This window comes from Cricetulus griseus, chromosome 2 (assembly GCF_003668045.3).
Source record: "Cricetulus griseus strain 17A/GY chromosome 2, alternate assembly CriGri-PICRH-1.0, whole genome shotgun sequence".
NCBI lineage: Eukaryota > Metazoa > Chordata > Mammalia > Rodentia > Cricetidae > Cricetulus > Cricetulus griseus.
In genome coordinates, this window is record NC_048595.1 from 213,268,777 (window position 1) to 213,296,714 (window position 27,938).

General features: G+C 46.5%; 1 protein-coding gene across 1 annotated transcript in view; it reads right to left on the reverse strand.

The window, feature by feature from the left end:
• Positions 1-1,132: 1,132 nt before the first annotated feature.
• Positions 1,133-27,938, reverse strand: part of Mapre2 (microtubule associated protein RP/EB family member 2) — an 88,305-nt gene continuing 61,499 nt past the window's right edge. Inside the window, exons 5-7 of the mRNA XM_027400564.2 lie at positions 15,206-15,345; positions 9,689-9,847; positions 1,133-3,087 (exon numbers count right to left, since the gene is read on the reverse strand). Coding sequence (XP_027256365.1) covers positions 3,013-3,087; positions 9,689-9,847; positions 15,206-15,345 — 374 coding nt within the window. The 3' untranslated portion in view covers positions 1,133-3,012. The remainder of the gene's footprint in view (positions 3,088-9,688; positions 9,848-15,205; positions 15,346-27,938) is intronic.

The following is a 27,938-nucleotide window of genomic DNA, read 5'->3' on the forward strand; positions in this document are numbered from 1 at the left end:
TTAAGGATAAGAGTGTAAGAATCTGTAAGCCCAGGCAGGTTTTAACATATATTTTTTTTATTAAATATGTAAAAAGATCAACGCAAGTCAAGTTATTCACATATTCAGAGACAAAAAGCTATCCTACCATGCGACAATAGGTGGGCAATGTAAAATGAATGTGATGCATCTGAATAAGACCTTTTCATCTATTATGTCATTACTTATCGATATTTATAATTAACAATACATATGTTTACATTCCTTTCAGTTTACATTTAATATATAACAAAAGCTTTATGGTGTACTATTTAGTAAAAGTAATCTGAATGCATATTAAACCTTAACGGAATAATGGAGACACTCACCAGGGAAGGGAGGGAATCGTGGTTCCCTTCTGGAGTTTCCTTCTCTCAGTTCAACAGTCCTGCTTTCCTACTTAGAATGAACATGAGCTTTCTCTTTGTCCCCTGCTTCGATCACTTCCAATCTAACAGCGGTGATGGAAGTGCTATAAGCAGACACCAGTGGGTGTGGGATGACCAAAAAATAAAAATAAAATAAAAATCAGACTTCCTGAGAGGGAGAAGCAGGGCACACATGCTGGGATGCTTCTTAACTCAGTGTGATGTCATGTGGCCGGGATGGGGCTTAGAAGAATGTGTGCCCTGAATGCCAAGAGGACAAATGTGTCCCACCATCCATCAGTGGTGGGTGCCCAGAGGCAGGGGTTCCAGCCTAGGAGTAACTTGGAAACAGCTGTGAAGGATTTCCCCCCAAGCATCCATGGCATCATCTGGGACACAACACTTGAGAAGATATTTAAGATGGGAATGGGAAGAGGAGGTACAGCTTTTCTCTAAATGGATGAATGGTCTGGCCTGAGCCACTGGGAAGGAGAATGGTCATACCAGCTGGGGAACACTCTTTTCAGGCTAAGACACATGGCCAGTAGGTCTCTAGCTAAGCTGTCCAGCAAAGTGGAGAGGAACAGAGTGCTTCCAGCGAGAGGCATTGGGGAGATTTATGCAAGAGGCCTGGGAGAAGACAAGATCCTGACTCCCTGGTACCCATTCACAGAAGTGTGGCCATGAATCACCCAGCCCTAGGTATTACTGAGATCTCCTGGGCAGGTAAATCAACCACTCAGGTATCCATGAGAAGCTGTTTATTGTACCTCTTTATAATAGATATAAAACAAACAAAAACAAAGTAAGTGAATAAAAAGGCTCAGAAGAGCAACAAACCAGTAAGCCTGATGCTGTGTATAGCACAGCCACTACCACAACCAGGCGTGGGAGGATGTCACTGCAAGGAGCAAGGCTTTCCAGCCTCAGAGAGATGAGCTACTGCTGTAGGGCTGAGTGAGCAGGAGAGAGAAGAAAGGGGAACCAAACACCATGGAACATCTGTCCGCTTCTGCACAGTGTGTTGTGATCATCTCAAAAATGCAAGCCATCTTCCCATAAAGACCTCAGTACATACAGCTGCTGTAAAGGGTTATTTCGGAAAGCCTTCTCTTGATGCAAAGCTTCAATGCTAGAATTTAAAAGTTAGGATCTCATCAATTAATAAAGAAATTTCAAAGCTTTATGATGCATAATTCAGAAATTTATTTTGAGATTTTTAAGTGGAAGTGGGGGGGGCACATTTGTTTCTTGTTTTTCTGCACTTGCTGGCCAAATGACCAGTGACAGTAAACCTAAAGTTAGGAAAACCAAATGAAAGGAGGGAGCTAGGAGGGACACCATCTGTCAAAAGGGGAAGACAGGCAACGGCCAGGAAAGACACTAAGAAAATGTGCAAATATTAGTTAAAGACAAGGAATGCTTTCAATTCATTAATGTTTCCTATGTTATAAATTGCCATGGTTTAGCAAATGTCAATGACAAGGAAGGCCCCTGTATTGCAGAGGTGGGGAGAGTCCTTACTCCATAGGGTACTGGGAGTCACTGGTGTTTCTGTGTAGAGCTACACTTCTTCCTTGAAGTCATGCTACCAGTCAAGTCTTCACTTCCAACCTTGCAGCCAGGCCAACCCAATGCAGAAGGCTGGCATGTTGGGTACATCCTCAAGTTACCCTTTAATATAGATCCCCTAATGTGAATTGTAGGGCTTGTGTTGAAGCCCTTACAAGGAAGAAGAGGGATGAGGCAGGAAGCCTTCTGAGACACCCCCTGCCTTTGCAACTGCAGACTGCCAATGACAACATCTTGCGGGGAATGGACCCCCACCAAAGAGGACCCTGAGAAAAGAAAATAACACGAGAGCCTGGGAAGTGGGGAGGGAGGGCAGGGCACACGGAGCAAAGGCAAAGCTGAGATGGTGTTGTCTGTGAATGAATGTCTGAAAACTAACAACTGTGGTTGTCTAATATGCTGCTCTATCAACACTGCTGGGCCCTGAAATCCTAGTTTTGAATCCATTTTTTTTCCCTTTAGTGTTGTGAGTAGAGGGAGAAACTGTGTTTTCCCATGACACAAGCTACTGTCATATGGCTTTCATATCAAGTATCTGTTTCCCTTTGTTCCAATTACTTATCTGACCAAATTTATGATAGGAGGTTAGACTCGCAAACATTAAAGCACCACAAATGCATGTGACATCTAGTGACACTGGGTTGAGAAATGCCAATATAAATACCATATACCAAATTACCATTGTTTCACACCAGGATAAAAAGGGGTGGTGGTGGTGGTGGTGGTGGTGATGGTGGTGGTGGTGGGGTGGGAAAAGAGTTGTTCTGGAAAGAAATGAGGAAGAGTAGAACCAATTTCAAGCAGCCAACTGGTGAAGTTGAAGGTATGTGACCCTATGACCTCGCAGGCAGGTGACCAGAATGGCCTTCTGCGAATGCATCTTGGCAAAGGAAATGGGACCAAGTGCAATGGCTGGCAGATGCGATTTCGCTGTGGATGGTAACGGCAGGTTGGGAACAGCTGGTTTCTACCGAGCTCCAGGCCACACATGTTCCAATTCTCCAGAAGAAAAGTCCCCACACACGATGGAAGTGTCAAGAGCTGCTGAGATGGTTCAGTACTCTTCTTGCTGCTGGGGCTGTTGGTCGTGGGCTTGCTCTTCTGCTTCTGGCTCTTCTGTTTGGCCCTCCTGTGGTGGAGGGGAGAAGTTTCAGCCAAACTGATTGACTTTCAGGTCCTGTGAGGTGTCAGGGCCTAATCACCACAACCACCAGGCTCTGGAGCACGCCAGGCTCAGGCACACAACACACAAATGTTCCTAACTTCTGGGTGTCAAGGCTAGATATCGGGACACCTTCACTTCCCCTTCACTTCCCCGTGCTACCCAAGGAGGGCCATTCTGCAAAGCACAACCATCAGGTGTTAGGGACCCATCTTCTCTTACCCGCTTTATAGGAGATCTTCACAGGACACAGTGTGTACTTTCCTACCCTCAGCAAGAGTTGATATGTCAGCACAGTGACTCAATGGCCTCATAATTGTGAAGGAGCCTAAAACAAGACCCCAGGCCTCTGCAGGGCCCATGATGCATTGCTCCTGACCTACTTCCTGTTCCCTCTGATGCTGCCATTCTTCATGCCTGGGAGTGTGTGCCTGAAGCAGATCCTTCCTGTCATCTAATGCCAATATGAGGTGGACTTACGACACCAGAGAAGCCACTTGTTAGTTCCCGAGGGGAAGGAGAAGGGTGACAGCCCATCTCATAGGCTGCCATAGGCAAAGAGGCCTACAAGAGCTGGTCTCGAACTCACAGAGATCCGCCTGCCTCTGCCTGCTGGATGTTTTTCATAGTCAATATTTTAAGTGTCAGCTGTGATTATAATTTCTTAGCGGGAGAACACTTTAGAATACAATTTCAGATGTGCATACAATTAATAGAAAGTTACCCTTTTTACAGCAGCCAAAAGTGCAAAGTGACATCAAATTGAAGACCCGAGGCTGATTCTAGCACTTGTCCTTTATTGTCTCTGGGTCAATGGCCACATAATTTGGTAAATGTCAGCTCTGACTATGCCCATGACCACACTGTTGTCACCTCCTAGAACCATCCCATCTTTAGAAGGTGAAGACAGATATCTTGCTCTCTCTTCTCTTTTTCTAACTCTCTCTCACACTCCAGGCCCCAGGGCTTTGCCATGGCTGCACATTTGGCAGCAGCCTGTGCCAGTCACTTTGTCTACTGCTTGACATGTATGGTAGTAACCCTCTCAGCTTAAGGAATTAGAGCTTTGGCTGACAGTGGCACTATCAGGACCAACTGGCAATGTTAATAGACACAGATCAGACAGCAGGTGCTGGCCTTGGTCAGAGCAGGTGGCTCTCTGCTCTAGGGGATATGTGGGAGGGTACAGGGTCCATTCCCCACATGAAAACATACTTCTAGAAGCTTCTTTCCCTACCCCTACTCCCATATTAATGCTCTTGTGGCTAAGCTTCCATCTCTCATTCTCCCTTCTCTGTGTATTCTACTGGGAAACTGCCCAGCTTCCACTGCAGCCAGGCTCTAGCATCTACCACACTGGGGATGTTGACTTACTCATTACCCTAAGTCTCCAGTCTGATGTGCTGCTGTTTTTCATACTGTAGCTAACCCTCAGCTGCACACTTTTCTAACATAATTGTTTCTGTGTGCGGTCTCAGACATGAGGCATGCTTTGCATTTTATAGACAATCTTTTCACCATTGGGAGTGAACTCTCGGATAACAGGACTGAAAGCAGGGAGCCTGGGCTCCAGTTAGCACAGAGCCAGGGACAAGCTGCAGGTCCTGATTCTTGGCCACGAGTCCAGGTCCTTCTCCTCAGATCCAGGTCAAGCAAGGAGGTGGCTCTGCGGCCTACAGCTGGAGAAGACAGTTCCCCACATGCACCAGGCAGAAGTGCCAGCCATGGGAAACCACTGGTGATGCTACATATCCATGGGGACTACCAATCTTCAGGACACGCTTATTGGGCAATGCTGGTATGAACAACAAACATGTCCATTTAGCTGCTTTGCTAATGCTTGGGCACAAGCTAACTCAGGATCCTCAAATGCTGCCATAGACTCCCTATAGGTGGCTAGGCAAAACCTATGCTGAACATGGGACTGATATCCTTGTGATTCACCAGGAGGGTACCAACGTTTCCATGGCAATCCATTGCACTTCTCTAAATGCTTAATTGTGAGTGATGTTACTATTGTCTACTTTTACTAGAACTATCAGAGTTAGACAGAGGGGCAGGTAGGGAGACAGTTTGGTTGATGGAAAATGAGGTCAAAGATCACCAGAAGCTGATGTCCCTGCTCCCTAAATGGGAGACACTTAGCCTTATCCCCCACTGTGTGCCAGCCACAGCTGGCTGCTCTTCTTTCTCCATCTTGGCTCTATAACTGCTGATGTCCTAGTCACAGTTCAGCCTCCAACACAAACACCATCTTCATAGTGACATCTGCTGGGTTCTCTAGGCTGTGTGTGCTCCACACAAGTTATTTATGTCTCTGTTATCACATATATCATGATCTGTCACATTTCCAAGTAGGCCTTGTCCCTGGCTGTCTCCCTCCTTAGGTCTGTGAGTTCTGAGGCAGTGGCTGCATTTATCTGTGGATACCTAGCGTTTCAAGTCCAGTGGAGGGCACAAATTCCTCAGTAACAGAAACAGACTGTTTCTAAAAAGTGCTGAGGAGAAAGAAAGTCTTTAGTTCATTTAAACAGTGGCTTCCATGACAGTTAGTACCTCAGGATATGAGCACCTGTTTTTCAGCTGGTATACTCTGCTGACAGGATCCACAGGCAGCAGGCAGCCAGTGATTAAGCTAAGACACCTGTGGCCCATGTTACATAGGAAGGGAAAACGTAATAAGAATGATAAAGAAGCACTGTATACCTGGCTGGCAATCTGTTCTGGAACCTTCTGGCAGGCTGCCACACTTCAAAACTGAATAACCTCCTGGCTCTAAGCTAGTTTTACATTTTCTAAGCATCATGTTCTGGGACTGCTTGACTCTCAGAGCCAGAGACCAGTCACTGGCAAAAGAAGACTTGAAGATCGCTCATAGGAAGAGATCACCCAGTATGGTGATTTGAAAGAAAATGGCCTCCAAAGGGAGGCACTGTTAGGAGGTATGGCCTTGTTGGAGGAAGTGTGTCACTGAGGGGGTAGGCTTTGAGGTCTCTTTTGTTCAAGCTTCCCTCAGTGTGACAGGCACTCAACTTCCTGTTGCCTGCAAGACTCTCAGCTTCAGTACCATGTCTGCCTGCACACCACCATTGTCCCCTTCATGATTGTAATGGATTGAACCTCTGAAACTGTAAGTGAGCCAACCACAATGAAATGTTTTCTTTATAGGAGCTGCCATGGTCAGGGTGTCTCTTCACAACAATTAAAAACCCTAAGACACACAGCAAATCCTCGCTCTGGGAAGTCAGGCCATGCTCACACCGTTTAGCCAAGAGCACTCCCAACAATCCAGCCTTTGATTCCTCAGCCCATCTTCCATCCACCTCTAGGAAAGCTAGGCAGCCACCTCAGGTAGTTATATACTCATGCTGAGAGACTCAAACAAAATAACAAATATTTCTTCCTGGATTCCATACACATCAGACCCACACAGGAGCACAGACCTACTCATCACCTAGGTGTGGGAATGGCCTGGAAACAGGATGTAGCATCAGGGCAAGCACAGTGGAACAAAAGGAAGATCTGGGGGTTGTGGGTGGTACTGTATAATGACCTGGAGCATGAATTTCCAAAGTGATGCCCTTCAAGGGTAGGTATCCACTTTCTTAGACCCATTCCTCTCTAGTGCTCTATGTGCTTCAGGGAGGCTGCCACAGAAGCCTGAGGAGACCCGTGCTCCTCAGAGAGGAAGAGAGGAAGGAGGATGCTTCAAGCCTCTGAGGTTTCTTGGATGACTCCTTGAGCCTCCAACAAGGAAACAGAACAGAGCCTCTGCACAGAGCGTTCTCTCTCTCTCTCTCTCTCTCTCTCTCTCTCTCTCTCTCTCTCTGTCTCTCTCTCTCTCTCCCTCTCTCTCTGTCTCTCTCTCTGTATGTATGTATACTTGTGCACAGCATATTATATACCCACCCAGCATGGTGCTTGTACATAATCTTTCCTTTTCTTGCTTGGTTTCCAGTCTTGTCACACTCTAAGCATGGAATCCTGGCATACTGTGGACCAAATGCCTTATTCCTTGTGGGAATCTCACTGTAGCCTGATGCCTCTTGGGAATTTTCCAGACAGAGGTGCAATGTGATATATCCTGAACTAGAAACACTAAGCCAGGGGCTGCATGCAAAGACACTGCTGCCACACACAGGGATGAAGTCTACTTCCCTTCAGGACAATGTCTGCTTCCTCTCACAGTCTTCCTGGCTTTGGGTTAGTTCAGTGGGTATGCTCATGTCTTGGTCTCTCTTAGCACATTTCTCTTCACTTGATGATAATCCAAGGCTAAGGTGCTGATCAGTGGTAGAGCATGTGCCTGGCACACACAAGACTGAGTTTAATACCCAGTACCAAACACCCCATGAAAAAGCAAACCCCTATCCACTCAAATAGAGATGGGAGAGCATGGGCTCAGGATTCAGATTCTAGTTGTTTACAAAGTATGGAAGCTGTTTGCTGACTTCATCTATAAAACAGGATAATATGTACTCAATAAGATTCTCAAGAGAACTAAAAGACCTAATAAAGTACTATACGCAAAGTGCAAAGGCCCCACTCCAGGTGTTTGCGGAAGGACCTAATAAACCCATTCAGCCTGACTCAGCAAAGGAGCTTTCAGCATGAGTGCTCTGTAACCACGTCCATAGTATAACAACTGTTCTGTGGTTCTAGTAGGTGGCAAGGGACACTAGTGTGTGTTGGGGACTGCAGTGGCAGAATAAAACTGAGTATGGACATCCAGGCAGGACCTCCTCACATCACACCTGGAGTTCTTGCCTTAGGCTCACCTGCCTGTCCTCAGCCAGGAAGTCAGTGGCCACACTCCAGCACTAGGTCTCCCTCCTGGGACCAGTTCTGGCTTTGAATAGGGTTTCCTTCCTGCTACGAGGGCACAGATGGGAAGATCGAAGCATGCATGCTGGCCTTGCTCCCGCTAGCACCCATGGCCCGAGATGGCAGCCCCATGCACTCAGCCTTCCAGGATTTGCAGTGCTCATCTAGCGTCATCTCACGCAGCTACTGTAATTGATGTGTGCCTGCCAGACCACATTATGTATGTCCTCAGTGGTCACAGGCACACTGCAAACCAGCCTCCATGCTGAGAGCCACTTTCTGTGACATCATCATGGCCTCAGGGACTTAACTAGGTGGAGTTCCAAGGCTTCAAAATCCACACTTTGAGCTACTGGTCAGAGAAAGAAGTTACAAAAAAAAAAAAAAAAATTGAGAGAAACGAAAGCCATGCTGGGGCGTTCCCAAACCTGGCACAGTTCCCTGTAGCCGGTGGAAGTTCCAGTGCTAGGATTTTACGCCATATGTGGAGGAAACATCTGCCTTTGGCTGGAACAAGACAACATGAGCTTTCTGGTGGCTCGCTATGGTCTATGGAAATGCTAACACATGTGACCCCACCCCCACCCCAGTTCCCTCAGAGCACCCACGGACCTCCAGGTCAGAGGGCCAAACACTTCAGCAGCTTTGGCCTAGGGTAAGGAGAAGCTCAAAGCCAGGCCCTGGCCTCTTGCCTCCCACAGCTGAGCTCTGTAGAAGGGGGAAACTCCAATCAGCCTCTGACTTCTCCTCGGGGGCCCAGCTTTGCCCTCTTGGCAGATACAGGCTGTGCTGACTCACTGAGGTTTCTGTAGTTTATCCCTCCTGTCAACTGTTTCGTCCGGAATGTCCTTCCCTAACCCCCAGCATCTATTCTCCCCTCTCCTCAATTCCTTTCTCTTTCCCCCTTTTCCCTCTTCCTTTCCCTTCTCTTCTCTTTTCTTTTTTTGAGACAGGGTCTCACTGTGTAACCCTGGCTGGCCTGGAACTTGCTGTATTGATAAGGCTTGCCTCAAACTCACGGAGATCCACTGGCCTCAGCCTCCCGAGTACTGGGATTAAAGGCATGTGTCACGATAACTGGCTTCCATGTTTGTTTGTTTGTTTGTTTTTAAACAGGTCTCATGCAGCCCAGGATAGCCCTGGATTCACTATGTATTCCTGACACTCCTGTCTCCATCTTTCAAATGCTAGGATGACAGGTGTGCTCCACATGCCCAGCACATCTTTTCATGGCCTTCACAAAGCCACATTCCTGGTCTTCCCCGGCACGCTTGCTCAGTGGCAGGTCATCCCTACAAAGAAGTATTTTCCATAAGGTCTGCCCCACAGTCTGGTCTGTCCTAGCAATGAGAAACAAAGTCAACCAGCTATGTAATCAAAATGGACAACAGTAATCAAAATGGAGCTCAAAGGGATGGGAAAAGTTGTTTTCTCACTTAACAGTTCTCAGAAAGCAGACCTTCACACAACCCTTTCCTGTCCATTTGCTCAAAGCTGAGAACCTCCTGGGGTCTGGCTGTCCCCACCTCTGCCTGACTCCTCCCACATTAACTTATGGCTGCACATCTCACAGGCATGGGAGAACAGAGATCGTGATGGCAAGCATACTTATTTCTCTTGGACCATCATGGACGCCAGCTAAGTTGTAACCTCATCAAGACCCCAGGGAAGTGTGTAAGATGCATGGGTGTGCTGCACTTTGAACAGGAGTTGTTTTAGACCCAGGGGCAGGTAGCACACTCACCTGTTCGTCTGAAGCATAGAGCACTTCCATTAGTCGCTGTATGAGGTCATCGTTTTCCTGCCCACGTTCTTGGCACAGCAGATCGATCTCTCTCAACTTCCCGAAGTAGAAATCCCTCTCTTTCTCCACACCTTCTAGGGCAAGTTTCAATGAATGTACCTGCAGAAGAGTGGGGTGGGGAAGAAAACCCCAAAACAGAATCAGAAATGTGACCTGCTATGTCTGTGCAAAACACACGGAGTGAGACACAGAAATGAACGGAAGCACACGTGTAAGGGAGAGGAAACAGCCCGGAGTCCAATCCCAGGGGCATGCTGGCCACTTCTCGCTACTGTATTTATTAGCCAGTCAGGGTGTCCCAGTCACTAGCACGGCTGTACCTGAACTTACACAGCCTTTCTTTTCTTGGCAACATGGACTGAACCACATCTTGTTGCTATGATCCAGGATGTCTGTGTCTCCCCCAATTCTTATAATGGGAACCCTACAATGTGATGGTATCAGGAAGCAGGGCCTTTAGGAGGTGAATGAGACTTGAGTACGAAAGGAGCCTAAGGGATCCTTCCACCTTCTCAACACCAGAAGACTACCAGGAATGGGTCTTGGCTAAACAACTGATCTGCTGACATTTTGATATGGTAACAAATAAAATCCTGTTGTTTACAAGCCACCAGCTTAACCTTTAGTTACAACATCCCAAACAGACTCAAAACACTCGTTCATAGTCTACTGGGAAGGGAGGTAAGAGAGTTGTGTTTTTTTAATGACTCTCTCTTCAGATCACTGATACTAAAAGCCACTCCTCAGACGTCGAGTCAGAGCAGACACATGCTGTCCTTTGAGAGAGCAGAACTTGGTGCACACAGAACATTGTGCAGGAGTGGAAGGCTGGCTGCGGCCATCTGCCTCCATTTGTCCAGTTCTGCTTTGTGTGTATCGCTGGAAGGGCAGGGTGTAGAGGAACTGCAGAAACCCCTCCCCCACCCCAGGTGGGTTTAGGGACCTTCTGGAAATGTGATGTTTCTAACTTTTAGGTCAGTGCAAGTCATGGGCTAGAGCTAACAACCAAGACAGGACCATAACACTGACATTCAGGGTGTTGTCAGTACTGAAAAGGAGGCCTGTTGACTTTTAATTCTTAGGATGCAACTCTCTGACATGTGTTAACAGTCACACACATGTCCAAACTATTCCCTGTTCCTGGTCCCGGAGAGCCTCCTCTTTTGTAATACTTTATTTATTTACATTTACATATGTAGAGCAAAGATTCTAATTGGTGGAGCATGACCCTGCACTGGGTTGTGTAACTGAATGTAAGGGGGACAGGGGTTACAAAAAATATTTGGCAACAGTAGAAGTTGGTGGTGTTTAACAATTAGAGATTAATTAGAAACCAAATGCTCAATGGACTTGAGGTGTTCCTGCAACAGCTCTCCTGTCATCTCGGGACTTCACTGTAGCTTTGCTTAGGAACAACCGACACTTTGCACCGTGCATACTGTCACACCACACACCGCCAACATATGCTGCCTGAGGCGTCTCAACTCAGATGGAGTGTTTCAAGTCTTGAATTGTAGTGCTTTCACTGCACACATTGTTCTTAAAGAAACATGATGGTCTAATTACAGAAAACAAACACCAACACTTTCCACTATTACTCCTTAGCAAGCAAGTAGCAAATTAGTTTGCTTGTATGGTACTGCAAGACAAAGAAACACCACTTCATTAGTAGGCAAATTTGTCTTCTCGCTCTCTGTGTCTCTCTATCTCTGTCTCTGTCTCTCTCTCTCCAGTCCTGTCTGGCCTGGAACCACCAAGATCTACCTACCTGCCTCTGCCTTCTCAGTGAGCCCCCGAGATTAAAGGTTTATGCCACTTTGCTGGTTCCAAAAAAACCCTATTTTTAAATAAAATTTCTTTATGACTTATAGCCAGCTCATTTGTTTTGTTTTTCCCTTTTATAGTCCTACAAAGCTGGTGTCACATGAAATTTCTGGAGTGAAAAGGGGTTGTGGGTGCAGAAGGCTGAAGAAACCCTGGCATAGCAAACATTGGGGAATGAATGAAGTTTGCTTTTAGATATATTAAAACAAAACAAAACAGTACATTACTTTTAGTATTACCTTTGAGGTGCAAAATCTCCTTTTTTTTTTTTTTAGTAAGTTGGGCCTTTGGTACATGATCCCTGGAATTACTGACATTCAAACACACACTGGTCCATGCAGCCATTCCTTTATCCCATCTGACAAACAGATCTATGCTGGGATGGGGCCCTTAGTGTTGATCTCACAGATGTTCCCATGGAAGCACCAGCAAATGTGTGTGGGTTCAGTTAGGTAACCTTGAACTTTTAGTCCTGTTAAGACTACACATCTGCAAAAACACAAGGTGACCAGCATGTACTTCAGATGGAGGAAAACTTCCCTGACTCTAGATCCCATCTCTGAACTCGGCCATTGACTCCCTCCCAGCCCTGCACTGCAGCAGCAGAGTCATCACAACCTGTGGCACCCCTAAACCAAGCGGGGGCATTACTTTAGCTCCTTTCCACAGATGCAACTCAAGGGAGGGTCTATTGTGACCCACAGCTTGGGGGGTCAGAGGGCATCATGTCACAGATGGCATAGCCGGGGGCATGGTTTATGGCACCAGGAGCCAGTAGCAGCTGCTTGTTACTCGGTGCTGGACAGGAAGTATTGATCCAGATGAGAAGTGGGATTAAGCTATACCCTTCACGGCCTACCACGTTCAGCACCCCAGTTTTTCCCAAGGGGCTGCAACTTCTAGTTTCCACAACCTCTCCTAAGAGCACTGTGGCTGGGAACCAAGTGTTATAACACATAGTTGGGGATGGGGATGGTATTTACATTCAAGTCACAGCAGACACAGTTAACCTACAAAATCCAGGATGAGCCTCTGGATAAGGGTCTACATAGCACAACGAGCCTTTTGTGGAAATATTCAGACTGATCTGGGTCAGTCTGGCATTCCTGATATGTTAGTGAAGAGGAATGGACCTGTCAAGAGGCAGGAGAATCGCTGTGAGCTCAAAACCAGTTTGGGCTATAAATCAAAAAAAAAAAAAAAAAAAAAAAAAAAAAAAAAAAAAAAAAAAAATCCTGGCAGTGGCTACTTTTAAATGATCAAAGATCAGTAGGGAAATACAATTCCATTTGAATGGTGCCACTAAGAGACAAACCACCAGCCCTAGCCTCATTCCTCACAGGTCATAGCAGACAACTAAGTGATGGAGGCTGAGAAAGTCAAGTTCAAAGGCCCCAGGGGGAAGTTTGTTGTCATAACTTCCCAGCAGTGACTACAGCCTATGGGTCCTCCCAGAGGCCCTGTGACAGCAGTGACTCCAATCCATTTCCTGCTGGCTAACCCACTGTCCTGAAAGAGTCTCTAACCATTTCATTTACACCTCTTCCTCCCTTTGCTTCTGACTCATTGCTACCACTGGAATTGTGTAGCACAGTGTACTTTTGTTGCATATCATGGAGACTGCCTGAACAGAGGGACAGGACCAAGTAAATGAAAAGTTTTTAAGTTTATGGCAGCTGTCACCTTCTCTTACAAACACAACTCATGCTTCTGCTTCTGTATTTCCATTTTGTTTCTTCTTGTCCGTGGGTTCTTAATTCCAATACTGGGACACTTGTGTGAGTACCCATTAGCCTCGGGTCTTGCTCCTGAAGGCTTCAAGGGTAGGCACTCAGGTCACCAGGGAAAGGAACTTGGGTGAGAGCTTGGTAAATGTTTGTCCAGTTTAGGTGGTGTCTCTTCCGTCCTCTGAAGGACAGACTGTAAGAGGTATGCCCCTCTCAATGTCAAGGTGTTGAGGACAAGAAGGGGAGCAAGGCCTCTCTCTGAAGTAGACTATTCCCCTATCCTGCCCCTTCTGTCCTCTCTTGAGTGGCATTAGGGATCACATAGGCATTTTGGCACTTGCCCTCTGCATGTGATTTGAGAGACAAAGGAAACCTAGAGCCAGCCACAAGGAGAGGAGGCCATCAAGGACTAGGGACAAATAAGGAACTGGAGTTTTCCATGTGGTCAGAATTTAGGCCACTGAGTTGGAAACTATGTTGGGGTAGAAGGAGAAGGTGACGGGGTGTGTTGGGGGCATCAGTAATGATAAAGAAAAATGTGAACTGCTTGGGGGAGTATGATGAACTCAGGCTCCATTTTCACCAGACCCACTCAGGCCTATGTGACATCTCAAGCTTGTGGCTTAGGCTCATTACTGCATTTTTTTTTTTTTTTTAAATCTGTGCAGAAGTCATTACTGCAAACCTTCTGGCCTCCAATGAAAGACCAGCAGGTAACTAGAACATTCCATGGTTACACAATCAGAGTCCTGAGAGGGCTTAAGATTTTACCTGAAGTGCTAATGTGGTCAACTCAAAGCCCCTCATTAAGCCTGTCTGACTTTGTACTGGATTCCTGAGTGAAAAAAAAAAAACAAAAACAAAACCCAAAAAATCAAAAAACAAACCAAAACCAAAACCAAAACCAAACCAAACCACTGTTTTCAGACTCTTGCCTTATCAAGCAGAAGATTAAGGACTAGGACAGGCTCAGCCAGTAGCTGGGCACAGCCTAAGGATCTGTAGTCATAGGATCCTTCAAAATGGCAGGGCCCTGGTACGGGAAGCAGGTGGCTTCTGCAGTGAGCATCACACTCTCCAGTGTCTTATTAATCTTAAGCTGTATTACTGTAGGCAAAATTAGGTATTATGACTTAGAAAACATTTTGGATCAAACCCGGGGCCTCTTGCATGCTAGACTGGTATTCTCCCACAAAGCTACACTCCACACCTATACTAAAGGTTTCATATTGGAAATGTCAGTTGATGTAGTTAGGTTTACTATTATTGTGATTATACAGCTGTTGTCTTTCAGGGCTCCTAGGCACCCCACTTCTGCCACTGTAGAGAGGGCTGGTTTTTTGTTTTGTTTTTTTGTTTTGTCCGTCTGTTTGTTTAATTTTAGTACTAACGTCTGATGTCAGTAGGCTTTGAGTGAGGGGACAGTGTCATCCATCTTGTTATCATTATGCCTCCAGGATTAAGCACAGTGTCTGTCACATAAAGTAGGCTAAACCACTAGCTGCTGAAAAGGAAGGAATGGCCAGGGAGCAGGCTGAACTCTGATATAGCTGTAACACTTTTTAGACTGGCCAGGAGTGGGCAGGCCAGGCCTGGAGTTCAGGATGGGTACCGTGGAATAGCAGGGACGGTGGCCTATATCTTGTGCCATCTTCTACATCTCACGCTTGGCGTCAAGCTCTGTGACTGACGCTGCTCCTCATCAGCTGCTGAGTTTCCCTTCTTGAAGGGCCCTCCTAGTTTCTCACTGGCTCTGTCTCACCTTCTCTCCCTTGCCCCAGGCCTGTGGGTGTGACCTCCTCACCACACACACACACACACACACACACACACACACACACACACACACACACACACGAGCGCGGGCGTCACTGTTCCCAGAGACAGGGTGGGGACAATGTGTTACCTGCTCGTTGAGCTGTATGACCTGTGTTTCCAAATCTTTGTCGGATCTGGATGCGGAGCCACTGGATGAAGCCCTTTTGGCAGATGAGGGACGAGAAGATGTGGATCCCGGCTTAGCTGCTGAGCTTGATTTGGCCGCACCTAGGAGCAAGCAGAGTACACTGTGAGTGCAGCCGACATTAACAGAGGTTTTCAGGTATATGGCAAACGCATGATATAAAATGAGCTCCTAAAAGCTACAAGCAATGTGCCAATCCCTCCTTGATACAGTCAGAACAAACCTGAGCCATACCACCAACCCCCTGTTTTCCACCAACAATGCACTGAACCTTTAAAGAGGAGGTTAACTCTTTCCCCTCCAGGCCTAAAATCACAGCTACAATGAACCTGAGTAAGAGGAAAGACTTTGGGGGCTGGGAGAAGGCTCAGTGAGTCAGTGCTTACTGTACAACAAGCCTGTGGAGTTCAGATCCTTAGAAGCCCTGTAAAGCCAGGTATGCTAGCCCAGGGATCCTACTGTGAGATGGGAGGTGGAGACAGGAGGATTTCTGGAGGCTCACTCAGTGACAAACATTGAAGGCACGCTCTTAGACAAGAGTGAACGTGAGGCCCAAAACAAGTTATACTCTGTCCTCTATCACATGCATGCATGTTCCCCGACACACATGAACATGTGTACACATATCACATAAATCATTAAAAATGAATGATAGGAAATCTTCTTCAGTCATCGTACATTATTACTGTACACGTGTTTCTAAGGGCAAAGACCCCATGACAGGTTCATACTTTAGAAGAAACACTGGTGTGAGGTATGTGCTTTCTTTTTTAGTACACTCTGCAGCTCCAGTGACAGAAGAACAGGAGCAGTGACATCTCCATAGCAGTGAGCACCCTGATGTCTGATCTTCTTTCCTTCCTTCCTTCCTTCCTTCCTTCCTTCCTTCCTTCCTTTCTTTCTTTCTTTCTTTCTCTCTTTCTCTTTCTTTCTTTCTTTTTTTTTTTTTTTGAGACAGGGTTTCTCTGTGTGGCTTTGGAGCCTATCCTGGCACTCGCTCTGGAGACCAGGCTGGCCTGGAACTCACAGAGATCCGGCTACCTCTGCCTCTCGAGTGCTGGGATTAAAGGTGTGCGCCACCAACGCCCGGGCCTGATCTTGGTTTCTAAATGTCATTCTTCAACAAAAGTGCTTCTCAAGAAGCTGCTGGTGCCAGGGATGGTGCAGAATTGGAATGATAAACTCAGGACAGTTTGGGGCAAGAAGCAAAGACACACTCAAGGCAAGTGGCCCAAGGATCAGCTTTGGGGAGCAGTCTGCCTAGCACTAAGAATAATGGCTGTAGCTTAGGAAATGCCTTGGGTACATGAAGTCTATCAGTCCATGATGAGGGGAGGGAGAGGAGGGGTGTACAGGGTATAGAAACTGAGCATCAGGGGATGCTGAGGAAATGCCAGAAGAAACACAGATCTGTAGTACCCCTAATGAAGAGGAAACCCCTAAACTGCTCCTTAATAGGTGCGGAGGCATTAGATGGGAGATTTGACATGTGAAGGCAGAAACCTTCATGGTGGGGAGTTGTGGGGTCAGCACAGTAACCACAGGATTACCGAGTTTCTAATCACAGCACACTGTTATTTCAGGTGAGCCCTCACGCACTTGGCACTCAACCCACAGTGGACTTACTGTCTAGGACACAACACAGACTCTTGGAAATGGCTTCTGGATCCAAAACAGAAGCAACGAGGTATACAGAGACGTTCATGTGTTACTGAGTAAGAACTGAGCCACTCCTGGGACCCACCCCTTTGCTTTTGTTTAGAACACAGAGTCAGACAGGCAACAGCTCTGGTTTCCTGTCTGTATGTGTCTCCCGTGTGTTCCCTCCACCCAATTAAAATTTCCACCACAATCTTTCATCCTCTCCCCCTCTAGAAGGTTCTTAGAGGGCAAGGAACAGTCTTATTCATGTCAGCAACCCCAGTGCCTTGTAAAATGTTAGGCTAAACACGTCTGGTAAAGGAACAACTTTAGATAAATAGATAAACAGGCAATTAAAACTGGGTTATGTGGTTTCCAACTTCAGTTTCCAGTTTGTCTGACAGAAGCAAGGGATTATAAAGACAGGCATGTAACAGCAGCTGCAGGTTTCAACCAATACCCTAATTACAATGTAGCCAACAGGAAGGCTGTAAAATTTATATGGTGTGTCTTCAGGTGCCTGGAGACATTGGTTACAGATGGGAGTCTTACTCACCTCTGAGAAATCTTGACAGTGTCCTGGCCTTTAAATAACATGCCCCTTTGTTACGGGTGTGTGGGGGAGAATCTTCTTTAAAAACACAGGGAAAAGGCAGAGACTTGAAATGGTTAGACTGCGAATGACTTAGTCTGTGTGGAAAGGTCAATCAGCAGGGCACAGAAACCTCGCCTGTGCACAGAGCCAACCAGGGGTGCTAGGGAGCTGTGGTTTGCTTGGAACTGGCAAACTGCTGTAAGAACCTTCCTCTCTGTTGATGCCCGCACAGGTTTCTTCTAGAACTTGATTTCTCAGTCCTACCACTCAGCTTCTTTAGCTATAAAGAGACTATGAAGGAGCAGGCAGGGAACACAATGACTTTCTCCAGACAGCTACCAGCCTAGGAGCAGGGAAGGCCACTTTTTCAACTATCAAGCCCTTTCGGTTTTTTTCTTTTAAACAAAACAAAACAAACAAACAAACAAACAAAAACAAACAAACCACAAGACTGACATTTTAATAGACAGGAAGTCTAATGGAAAGGGTACAAAGAGCAGAGCTTCTAATCTAAAAACCCACATTAAGGGTCCACACAGCCATGAACAGGGGCTGCTAAAGTGATAGAGATGCAGTCTCTCCCAGACTGACAGTCACCCAAGACTGCCCAGACATGGTGCCCTCTTGGCCTTCTTGGGAACAGGCTAGTGTTCTGGGATGCCATGCCTGCCAAGAGCGTATGTGGGAAGGTATTTCCACCATATGCAGCATTCTCCTTTCCCTTTTCGTCATCCCTGTTCCCTTTAGTAACTAGGACTTCCAGCCTTCAGGTCTCAGCTTGTGCTGTCACATCCCCTGGAGGCCACAGTGCCCTGAGCATTTCCTCAGAGGCTGTACCAGCTACACTGGCATGGTGACGCTAGATGCTTCTTGCACCGGACATAACTTCAGGATGCCGGAGCTGCATCTATTTTGTTTGCCACTGATAAGTGCAGCAAGGGCAGCAAACAGAGCAAGTGTAGGACCTGACCTGAACAAATTCTGCGCATTGTCAGACGTTGCTAAGCAGCCAGCAGAGGTGGTAAATTGGCGATGACACCCAGGGAAATTTGAGGCACTGATGCCAACGTCAAAGTCACTGGCTGCAAGGGCCAACATGAAAGAAACCATTTGGGTGTCAGCCTCCCAGCTTCCTATGTTTCCTTTCCAGGTCCCCTTTGTAAGTTATGATGTGGGGCTCCTTCCACGTGGAATCTGGCCAGTGCACTGATGGAGTGAGTGTAGTCAGCTGATGTCTGGATGCATTAAGAGCCAGGTGGTTGGTGCTGGGCTGTGCACATCTCTGCCACTGGCCTCTTTTCACAGGAAGAGAACCACAGACATGCCTTCCTAAAGAGTGCATATATACACTCATACCAGGCAGTTCTTCCTAAGTAGGTCACCAAAAGATGTGGCAGGTGACAGTAACTAAGCTCAGGTCACCAGATAGTCATGTCCTCATAGTCTAACATCAGTTCAACAATAAACGGACAAAGAAGAGGCAAAGGGTTCTAAGAGCTTGTCAACACAGAGCTACCACTAATTATGATTGCAGGATATTAGCAAATGCAATAGAAACAAATGAACTGTTACAGAGGAGCGTGGGCATGGTCAGCTGATCGGCAGGAGATGGAGGCTGGGGTGATATGCTTTAATGGCTCATGGGGGACAGGCCAGAGCTGGTGGCTTCACAGTCACACAGCCTTTCAGCAAAACTGTCTTTTCCTTTTGGAAACACATCCTTGCTGTGGACAGAGCTCAGCAGATCTCTCTGAGGGTCTGATTCTCCAAGCCCATGGTCTCACTCCTAAACTAACATTGCTTTCTTGGGTCCTGTAAAGGTCAGTTGGAACCCAGGAACCAGGTCTTTCATGCTGGCCTACATGAGCATCCCTCAGGGGTCCCTGAGATGGGAATGGAGGAAAACATAAGAATCAGACTTGGGTTGTCAGCTGTTTTGACACACAAACACACACACACACACAAACACACACACACAGAGAGAGAGAGGAAGGTGCTCTGCTAAAGTCTCTCTCTCTCTCTCTCTCTCTCTCTCTCTCTCTCTCACACACACACACACAGAGAGAGGAAGGTGCTCTGCTAAAGTCTCTCTCTCTCTCTCTCTCTCTCTCTCTCTCTCTCTCTCACACACACACCAGAGAGAGGAAGGTGTCTCTGCTAAAGTCTCTCTCTCTCTCTCTCTCTCTCTCTCTCTCTCTCTCTCACACACACACACACACACACACAGTGGTGGAAGCACAGCTCTCACACAGGGGAGACGGAGTGGAGCACACATTTGAAAAATGTAACAGGTCAAAAGTACTTTGCGTTTGATGTTTCCAGGATGGATCGCAAATCAGGTTCTGTGATTCTGATTAGGTTGTTTGGAGAGAAGCAGATAGATGGAAATCAATGACAAGTGAGGACGTTAGTTCCAAAGGAACAAGCAGGGAGAAAGTAAAGAACGAGGACATCTCATCATCTTCTCACATGTCAGACACCACGCTGAAAGCTCCTCCTCGCTGAAAGCTCCTCCTCGCTGAAAGCTCCTCCTCAGGAGGATGTGAAGGGAGCTCATTAAAACCTAAAGTGCTATGCTGTAACTGCAACCGTTGGCTTCCACATTCGCTGGCCGTCTTCTTTCTTTTCAGAGTATGTATAGTCAACTCTTCAAGCCTCGAGCATCCCTTGTCAGCTCAGAACAGTTTCTGTTTCTTTATCAGACAAGTCTTTTTTTCTTTTTTCTTTTCTTCTTCCTCGAAACAACTATACTCTAAAGTGTATCTAGCCTCTGGGGTCAGTTTTTTTCTTCTTCTCATTTACTGGGACCAACCATCTTAAATATGTTATCAAGAAAATATAGTTACCAATATCTGTAAAGTTAGTGTTGGTATAATACATTTATGTAAACTGCTAATTGTGACCCAGGTCATGTCTAGTGTCCAATCCTGACTTGTGAGATAAAAGTCCTCAATGGTTGCCTGCTTAGCAGCCCAAATGCTCAACTCCACCAATGACTCTGTTCTGTCTTCCCAGATCTCTGCTTCAAGGATGAGCATGGAAAACACTGGCATCATGGCTTTTAAAGGCAATGCAGTCACTCTGGCTACAATTCAGATATAGAGGGGTTTTTTTTTTTCCTTACAGCTATCAAACACTTCAGTTCCTTTCAAGCTGCATTTGATGATGTCCTGAGACCATAATTAGCAGTAGCCCTGTTTTATACGCAATTGTTCTGCCTTTAAGCTTTTCTCCTCCCTCTTAATTTTCCCTTTCAAAATAAAAAGGGGTTTCAGAAGAAGAGGAAAATGGACATAAACTCTGCCGAAGTCCCTGTAATTCTCAGAAATGTCCCCACTGGAGATGGACATGATTCACAATGGCTGTCTTTGAGCAGTCCCATCTTAATTAATGCTTTTAGGGTCTGAGGCATAACTATGACTTTAAGATATTTAACCGTGGTTGTAAAAAGGAGTGAGTGGTCTGAATCAGTGCCTCGCTGGAGTCAGGGCATCGCCGTGTCTAATGTCTGTAATTAGCAGCTTGCTTGAGGTGCATGGAAAACGCTGCATTTTGGAGCGAGACGGCTGAATAGGTTCAGAAGGGGGAAGCAAACGAAAGCAGTGTAGTCTCAGCCCATCCCGCCAGGAATCGACTCCAGAAACTTCTCATAATTTACTGAACTCCTTTTGTCAAAATCAGAAACAGAGGGGAGCTAACTACGCAACATCAGTACTCTTGACAAGGACCACGCGTGTGTTAACACAAGCGGATGGATAACCCCACCCCTCTTCTCTCCACACAAAGCTTCCTCACTTTGAGAGACTGGTCCTCTCCCGCCCCACCCCCACAGCCTGCATTCATTAAAACCCCACAGGACAACTGAAACTCAGGCAGACAACACACTACAAATGCACTGATTAGTCATTTCTGGATGAAGCCGACATCACTTCCTCATCCCCTTCACCTTGGCAAACACAATGTGTCTTTTAATCGTGATAATGCAATCAAACAAAAGTCCACCTCTGGTGGAAAGTAGCTGGGCTGGACTGATGAGGGGAGAAGCTAATGGGCACAGGAGCTTCCTCTGTGATTGACACCAGAGCTATCAACTGCAAGGAGACAGGCCACTGCTGTACCATACTGATTTACACAAATCTAAGCACTAAGGACTGTCTTTTCCTTCAAAAATGGTGCCATCCCTTCACTTTGTAGGCAGCCATTATTTTACTCTGACAGGGGGAAAATCATCATTTCAGTGGTGACCAGGGTTCAGTTCCAAGGGGGCTTTAACAGGGTTACAGGGACCCTGGCTCATAAGCCCATTGTCAGGCTGGCTTTTTATTTTGCAAGCAGCAACTTAGAGCCATTCTGGCTCCGTCCTTACCAGCAGGCTGTGGCAAAGCCTGGCTGCTGCTCCCTACAGCCGGACACCAGCCTATAATGGGGCAGCTCCTCTTGGAGCAGCTCACAGAGCATGAACCACACTGATCCTGAGGGAATGAAGACCTAGCATGGGCACTGGGCAGCCCACAGCTCATCTTGGGGTGACAGTGGGAGATGGCATTTACTAGCAGTCTTGTGGCCCCATGGGTTCTAAGAACCTTGGACCTGATGCTTGCTAAGTGGCATGACTGGCTGCCACCTTAGACAGGAAGACCAGTATACTTCCCAGAGTTGGGAGGAGGACTCGAGAAAAACCCAGAACACTTGGTCATGGAGAGAGCTGGCTCAGAGGTTAGGATAGGAGTGCTTGCTGCTCCTGCACAGGACCAGGCTCCCAGGGAAACTTTTTTTTTCTTTTTTTTCTTTTCAAGAAAGGGCTTCTCTGTGTAGCTCTGGCTGTCCCGGAACTCACTCTGTAGATCAGGGTAGTCTAGAAATCACAGTCACTCATCTCTGTTTCTCAGGTGCTGAGATTAAGTGTGTGTGCCATGACACCTGGCTTAAAACATAGGAAACTAACTCCAAAGGCTGGTCCACAGTGCCCACTCTGTTATTACTGCCATTTCTCAGCAAATGAGGCCTGACTTAACAAAGCATTCAAACATACTGGATTCCTATTCCAGACACGAGCAAACCAAAGCAGCAGTGTGGAAAAAGGAGGCTTATTTCTACCCAAATCTCCATAACTCACCCATGATATCAAGGCCTACGATGCCTCCTCTATTTGGTCTATAACTACACTGAAAATCAGGGTGCTACATTGCAAGCCTGTTATTAAATTACATCTATCTATCTATCTATCCATCCATCCATCCATCCATCCATCCATCCATCCACCCACCCACCTATCCACATAACAAATATTTATTGAACTCCTACCATGTAGCTGGCAACCTAAATAGATACTAGCATCAAATAGTGAACGAAACACAAAAGATGCATGTGTGGAGTTTATGTTCTATCCTGGAGCACAGCACTGAAGAGTAACACAATAAGATGGCAAGTAACAGAGCCGACATCACTGCTCTGGGAGAAAGAAGAGCAGGATGGATAAGGAAGCCCAGTTGCATGTGTGAGGAGGCTTAGACTTAGGTACAGGCCTTGGAACTGTGTGGCTAAGTGATTTTACATAGGCCCTTGGTCTTCTCCAGTTTCAACTCTTCTCTTAGACTTTCAGGATTTCCACAGGCCATGGGAGCTGAGTCTTCTCAGGACACCGATGGAAAGGGACTCTGTGCACCAGCAGGGCAGCAAAAGCCATCAGCCAGGTGCATGTGTGTGCATGTGTGTGCATGTGTGTGGGCATGCATGTGTGGGTGTGTGTGTGAGTGTGTTGGAAGGGGGAAGGAGTCACCTTGTATTCAAAGTTTCACTCCCATAAGGGTATGTGCTTAGTCTTACTTCATCTTGTTATGTCATGTTCAGTTGATACCACGGGAGGTCTTTACAGAAGAGATACAGAGGAATGATCCAGGCAAGAGGAGATGTTGGGGGTGGGGGCGCATGGGAAAAGTGGAGGGAAGGAAAACTGCTGTTGGGATGTAATATATGAGAGAAGAATTAAAAAAAAAAATAGCTTCACTCCTTACAGAGTTAGGCTAATGGCTCTTAGAACTTTCCATTTCCAGCATCCAGTATCCCTGCAGAGGACACAGAACAGACAGGAGTCACCCTGTGATCCTCAAGACTAACAAGAGGGTACGATTTAAACCAAGACGTGATGGAAGCAAGGAATGCGGCCATCTGGCCAGGTAGGGAGAGAACAGGCTGTGTGGGCTAATGTGTGGGCTCTGCCTCACCAGCTCAGGGGCTAGATCGGTTGCTGTGGTAGAGGATGCGCCAGGCAGAGAGAGATACAGAGACACACTGCAAGGGCAGGTGCCCAGCTCCTCCCAGGCTCCTGTCAGGATCTAGTCCTGGGCAGAGGGGCATGTCCTAATGCTGCCTTTCAAAAGTCGCCTTTCTGCTCTCAGAACAGACTATGAGGGCAGACCCACAAAGGGCCATGAGGAAGCCATTGCAGTCATTTCTCTGAGACCATGCACCACAGATTTTGTTTTGGGCAGTGTTTGAGATGCTGTAGTTTAAAAACCTTATTCTACACCATTTACCACAGTCACCAGACGCCCATTTTTATACAACCTATATTTTGTGTAATGAAAAAAAAAGAAAGGAACTGTTCTTAGATGGGTAGCATGTGCTATTGATTCCGGCGGGGGGGGGGGGGAGAGCTGAAGGGTAGCCAGGCAGAAGCAGAGCTGGGAGTCAGCCACTCCCAGTCACTGCTCTGGGGTCATTATACAACATGACAAACAGCTCTGCCCTGGGAGAACCTACCATAGAGGCTTGAGGCAGGCATCCTCATTGCTGAGGGTGTGGCTGCCATGAAGAGTAAGCACTGGCTGAGGATCCCTCAGGACTCCCCTTCCCCGGCTGGCCGGCCAGCCTGCACAAAGGCAGCCCCTGGGATGGATAGAGGGCTGAGCTCCTGGAGCATGCCCAAGTGGGAGCATTTACATACTGTCACTGCTGCCCTGCTCACTGTCCCTGCTGGAGACACTGTGTTTTATTTTTAGGTATCATGTGATTCTCCAGTATTTTCCAGGCTCTGTCTGAGTCACTTTGGTTTCAGAGAATTTCTCATAAGAGGAAAAAGAAAAAAAAAAAAACCCCACAAGAAAGTGCTTCATGTCTTGAAGTGGCTCAGGTTTTAAAAATCGTAACTTTTAAATAGCTGTTTCAACGTGGAATGCATATTTTGCAATAAACTGCTGACTTTTCATGCTTCTCACACCTTGGTAGAAGATGACTACTCCAGCTTTCAAACATATTACATGCCAAATCCAATCACCATCTTTGTTTAAACTTGTAGTTTTCAATTGCCCCCGGAGAAATAAAAACCGTGGGGATCCTTTTGCTCCAATAAATGGTCCCCACATCCCATCCCAACACTAATGGACAGCAATAGCCCCTTGCCTGTTTTCTACGGTACGGGGGAGGGGGGCTCGGGGAGTGGCTGATGAAGCCAGCAGACTGAGCCAGCCCATAGAGAATAAAGACACACAGGCGTTGCCATGACGACACCATCGTGGGTGCCACTGTACTTCTGGCATGCAGTACTCATTTAAGAAGGAAGCTTATGAAGTAAGATGGCTGTTTCTGGGGTACCCCATAGTTAGTTACTTTAGATGTGATACCCTTTAGTTTTAGTCTGAGTCCCTGTTGGCACGCAGCATCCATTTTTCTGATGATGGCAAGCCTGTTGTGTTCCAGTAACACAATCTTATCGGGACTTCCCAGAAAAGAGTCAGAGCTCAGGAAGTGAGATGAGGGGCAGAGCACACTTCAGCTACTCAGTCTCCTTTATTCACCGCATCTGGTTTCTGTACCAGGGTTTGCTGCTTCCACCAACCCACTTTCAAGCCAATCACGAGTGTGCATTAACAGTTGCCCACACTTCCTTTACCCTTCACTTCCCATAGCCCACTAATCATTGCACTGTGTTGACTATACTTCCCTGATGTATTGATAGCACACAGTGCAACCACCTTCTCGTGCTGCTATTTTCTCTTCTCCACAGTTAGCTAGTGTTGAGGTTGTAAGCTGTATGTAAGCATGTATATGCCCTCACAAGGCAGGGCAAATACTGTGTTAGTCTCCCAATGGCTTCCAACAGGCCACATTATTAATTAGGAGCTCTGTAAACCTCTGTGACAAACAGTCTTGAACATGACACCCATTCCAATGATCCCTGTCTGCTGGTTCTGACACATCGGTATCATTCTAGAACATGCAGGGGTAGTGACCCAGAGACTGGGTCTGGTGATGGGAAGGAGCTACCACCATGATGTCACTATATTTAGGACTCTTGCTAGCAGACACACTAGACAGACTTTCCTCCTGCTCATGAAGAAGTGGCCGCTGCAGATTAAGTATTTTGTTGGAAAGGCCCACATGGAGTGGTGCAAGTGACTTCCAACCAGAGTGGCCTACGGAAGGAAGCCAGAGAGACTTAGCTCTATTAATGCAAGAAACAATTACAAGTGGCTCATTCTCCAGGGAGCCTCTGATGAGATCCTAGCTCTGTGGATATTGGGTTGCTGTCTGCAGGTTCCATATCAGAGAATCCTGCTGAGCTGTGCGGCACTGTAAGACAACACAAATGATGTTCCAAGTGGCCAACTTTGTCATCCCCCCCCCTAAAAGCAGTAACAAGGGACCTGTTTACCTCTGCAGCTTTATGACTCAAAACATCTAAACAAAACAAACTGCATTTCACTGAACTGAACACATTTTCTTGGGACCTCAGCATTCTATTCTGTCTGGAATGTTCTCGGTCATGCCTCTCTCATCTGGCTAACCTCTCTTCATCCTTAAGTCTCAGCTGAGGTTTTCTTTTCCCAGGAAACCTTTGTAGAGGCTGCAAGGCCAGTTCAGATGGACTTTCTCAGAACATTCCCTGTGTATGCTGTCCTCATACTCCCAATGGCAGATTTCCTCACAAGACAGCAACTTTCTCCCAAAACATGGGTCTTGTTCAGATCACTGTTCACTCTCAGAATCCCTTACAATGCCTCAGCAATACCTCAAGACCACGTGAGTGAATATGATTCAAGAAGTCTGCCACAAAAAAAAAAAACAAAAAAACAAACAAAAAAAAACATAAGGGACCAAAGCAATAGGAACTGTTCATTGTTCTAGTATTTTCTGAGCTTCTATGTAGACACTCTGTTGTTTTCCCTGTTACAGTGAGGTACATGGCAGGCGACGGAAACAGCTGGACAGACAGTGAAATGTGCCTCATCTTCCCTCAGCTAAATGAATACTGCAATGACTCAAGTTCAACAGACAGATAAGCATCTCTGTGTCAGATAGTGGGAAACAAAACAAGGACTAAAAGGCAGAACTGGCTTGTAGTTCAGATTATTCCTTCAAAAGAGACTATATAAAGTGCTACAAACTGCTTTTTACAGATAGGAAGCTGGATCAGTGGGTAAAAGTGCTGGCTGTACAAGCCTGATGACCCTAATTCATGATAAGCCATGCAAGGAGCCAGGTACAGCGTGTGCATCTGTAATCCCAGTGTTCCTGCAGTAAGATGGACAACAAGAGAACTGCCTGGAAGCTCACGGGACAGGTAGCCTGGAATAGAGTGGCAGACACAGTAAGACCCTAACTCATACAAGGTGGTTAGTGAGAACCCCTAAAAGTTCTTCTCTCTTTGTAATGCTGTGGCACACATGTACACACACACACACACACACACACACACACACACACACACACACACCCTGATTTCACTTTGCCCCAAAAGACACTTAGAATAAAAACAGGCTCATAGGCGCACTGTGGTATCCTGCTTATGGAATTACAAGAGTAACTCCAAGAGTGACTGTGACATCATTTTCTTTTGAGAATTGAGGAGGTTTGCTGTCAAGCTGAAAAGCAAAATTTCACCTTGCAGTATACATATAGACCCAAGGGACAGCCCATGAAGAAGAATACATGCTTTAACAAATACAGGGAATGTCTATGTGAGAACAACCCATACTTGTTGTAAGAGGACCTGATTCTTTGGAAACAGCCAAGATGGCTGCAGGAGGGGCCACACCAACCCTCTTGGGCAGAACTGTATGCCAGTTTTATTTATGGGGCTTATTCTTTACTTCAATACCCCTCACATGACTTGTTCAGAGATGTATTTGAATGGGAAAAAATGGAAACCAGAGAAAAATACCCAGGAACAAGTGACTTAATATTTCCTGCATTTCTTAATATGGTAAAATAGAGTGCCTCTTCTCACACAGAATGACTGAAGTGAATTGGGGATGCTTTAGCCTTAAAAAAATGTGAGTGCCACTCCAACGGAGTGGAGCCCCAGGAGAATATAAAGCCCATGGCTATGTCTGTGAACCCAAGAGAGGAGGTCCAGTGAGGAGCAAGGGTTCTGGAATCAGGGTCATACCTCATGTCCCTCACTTTGCCTAAGCATTGATGGCAAGTTGCAACTCTGGT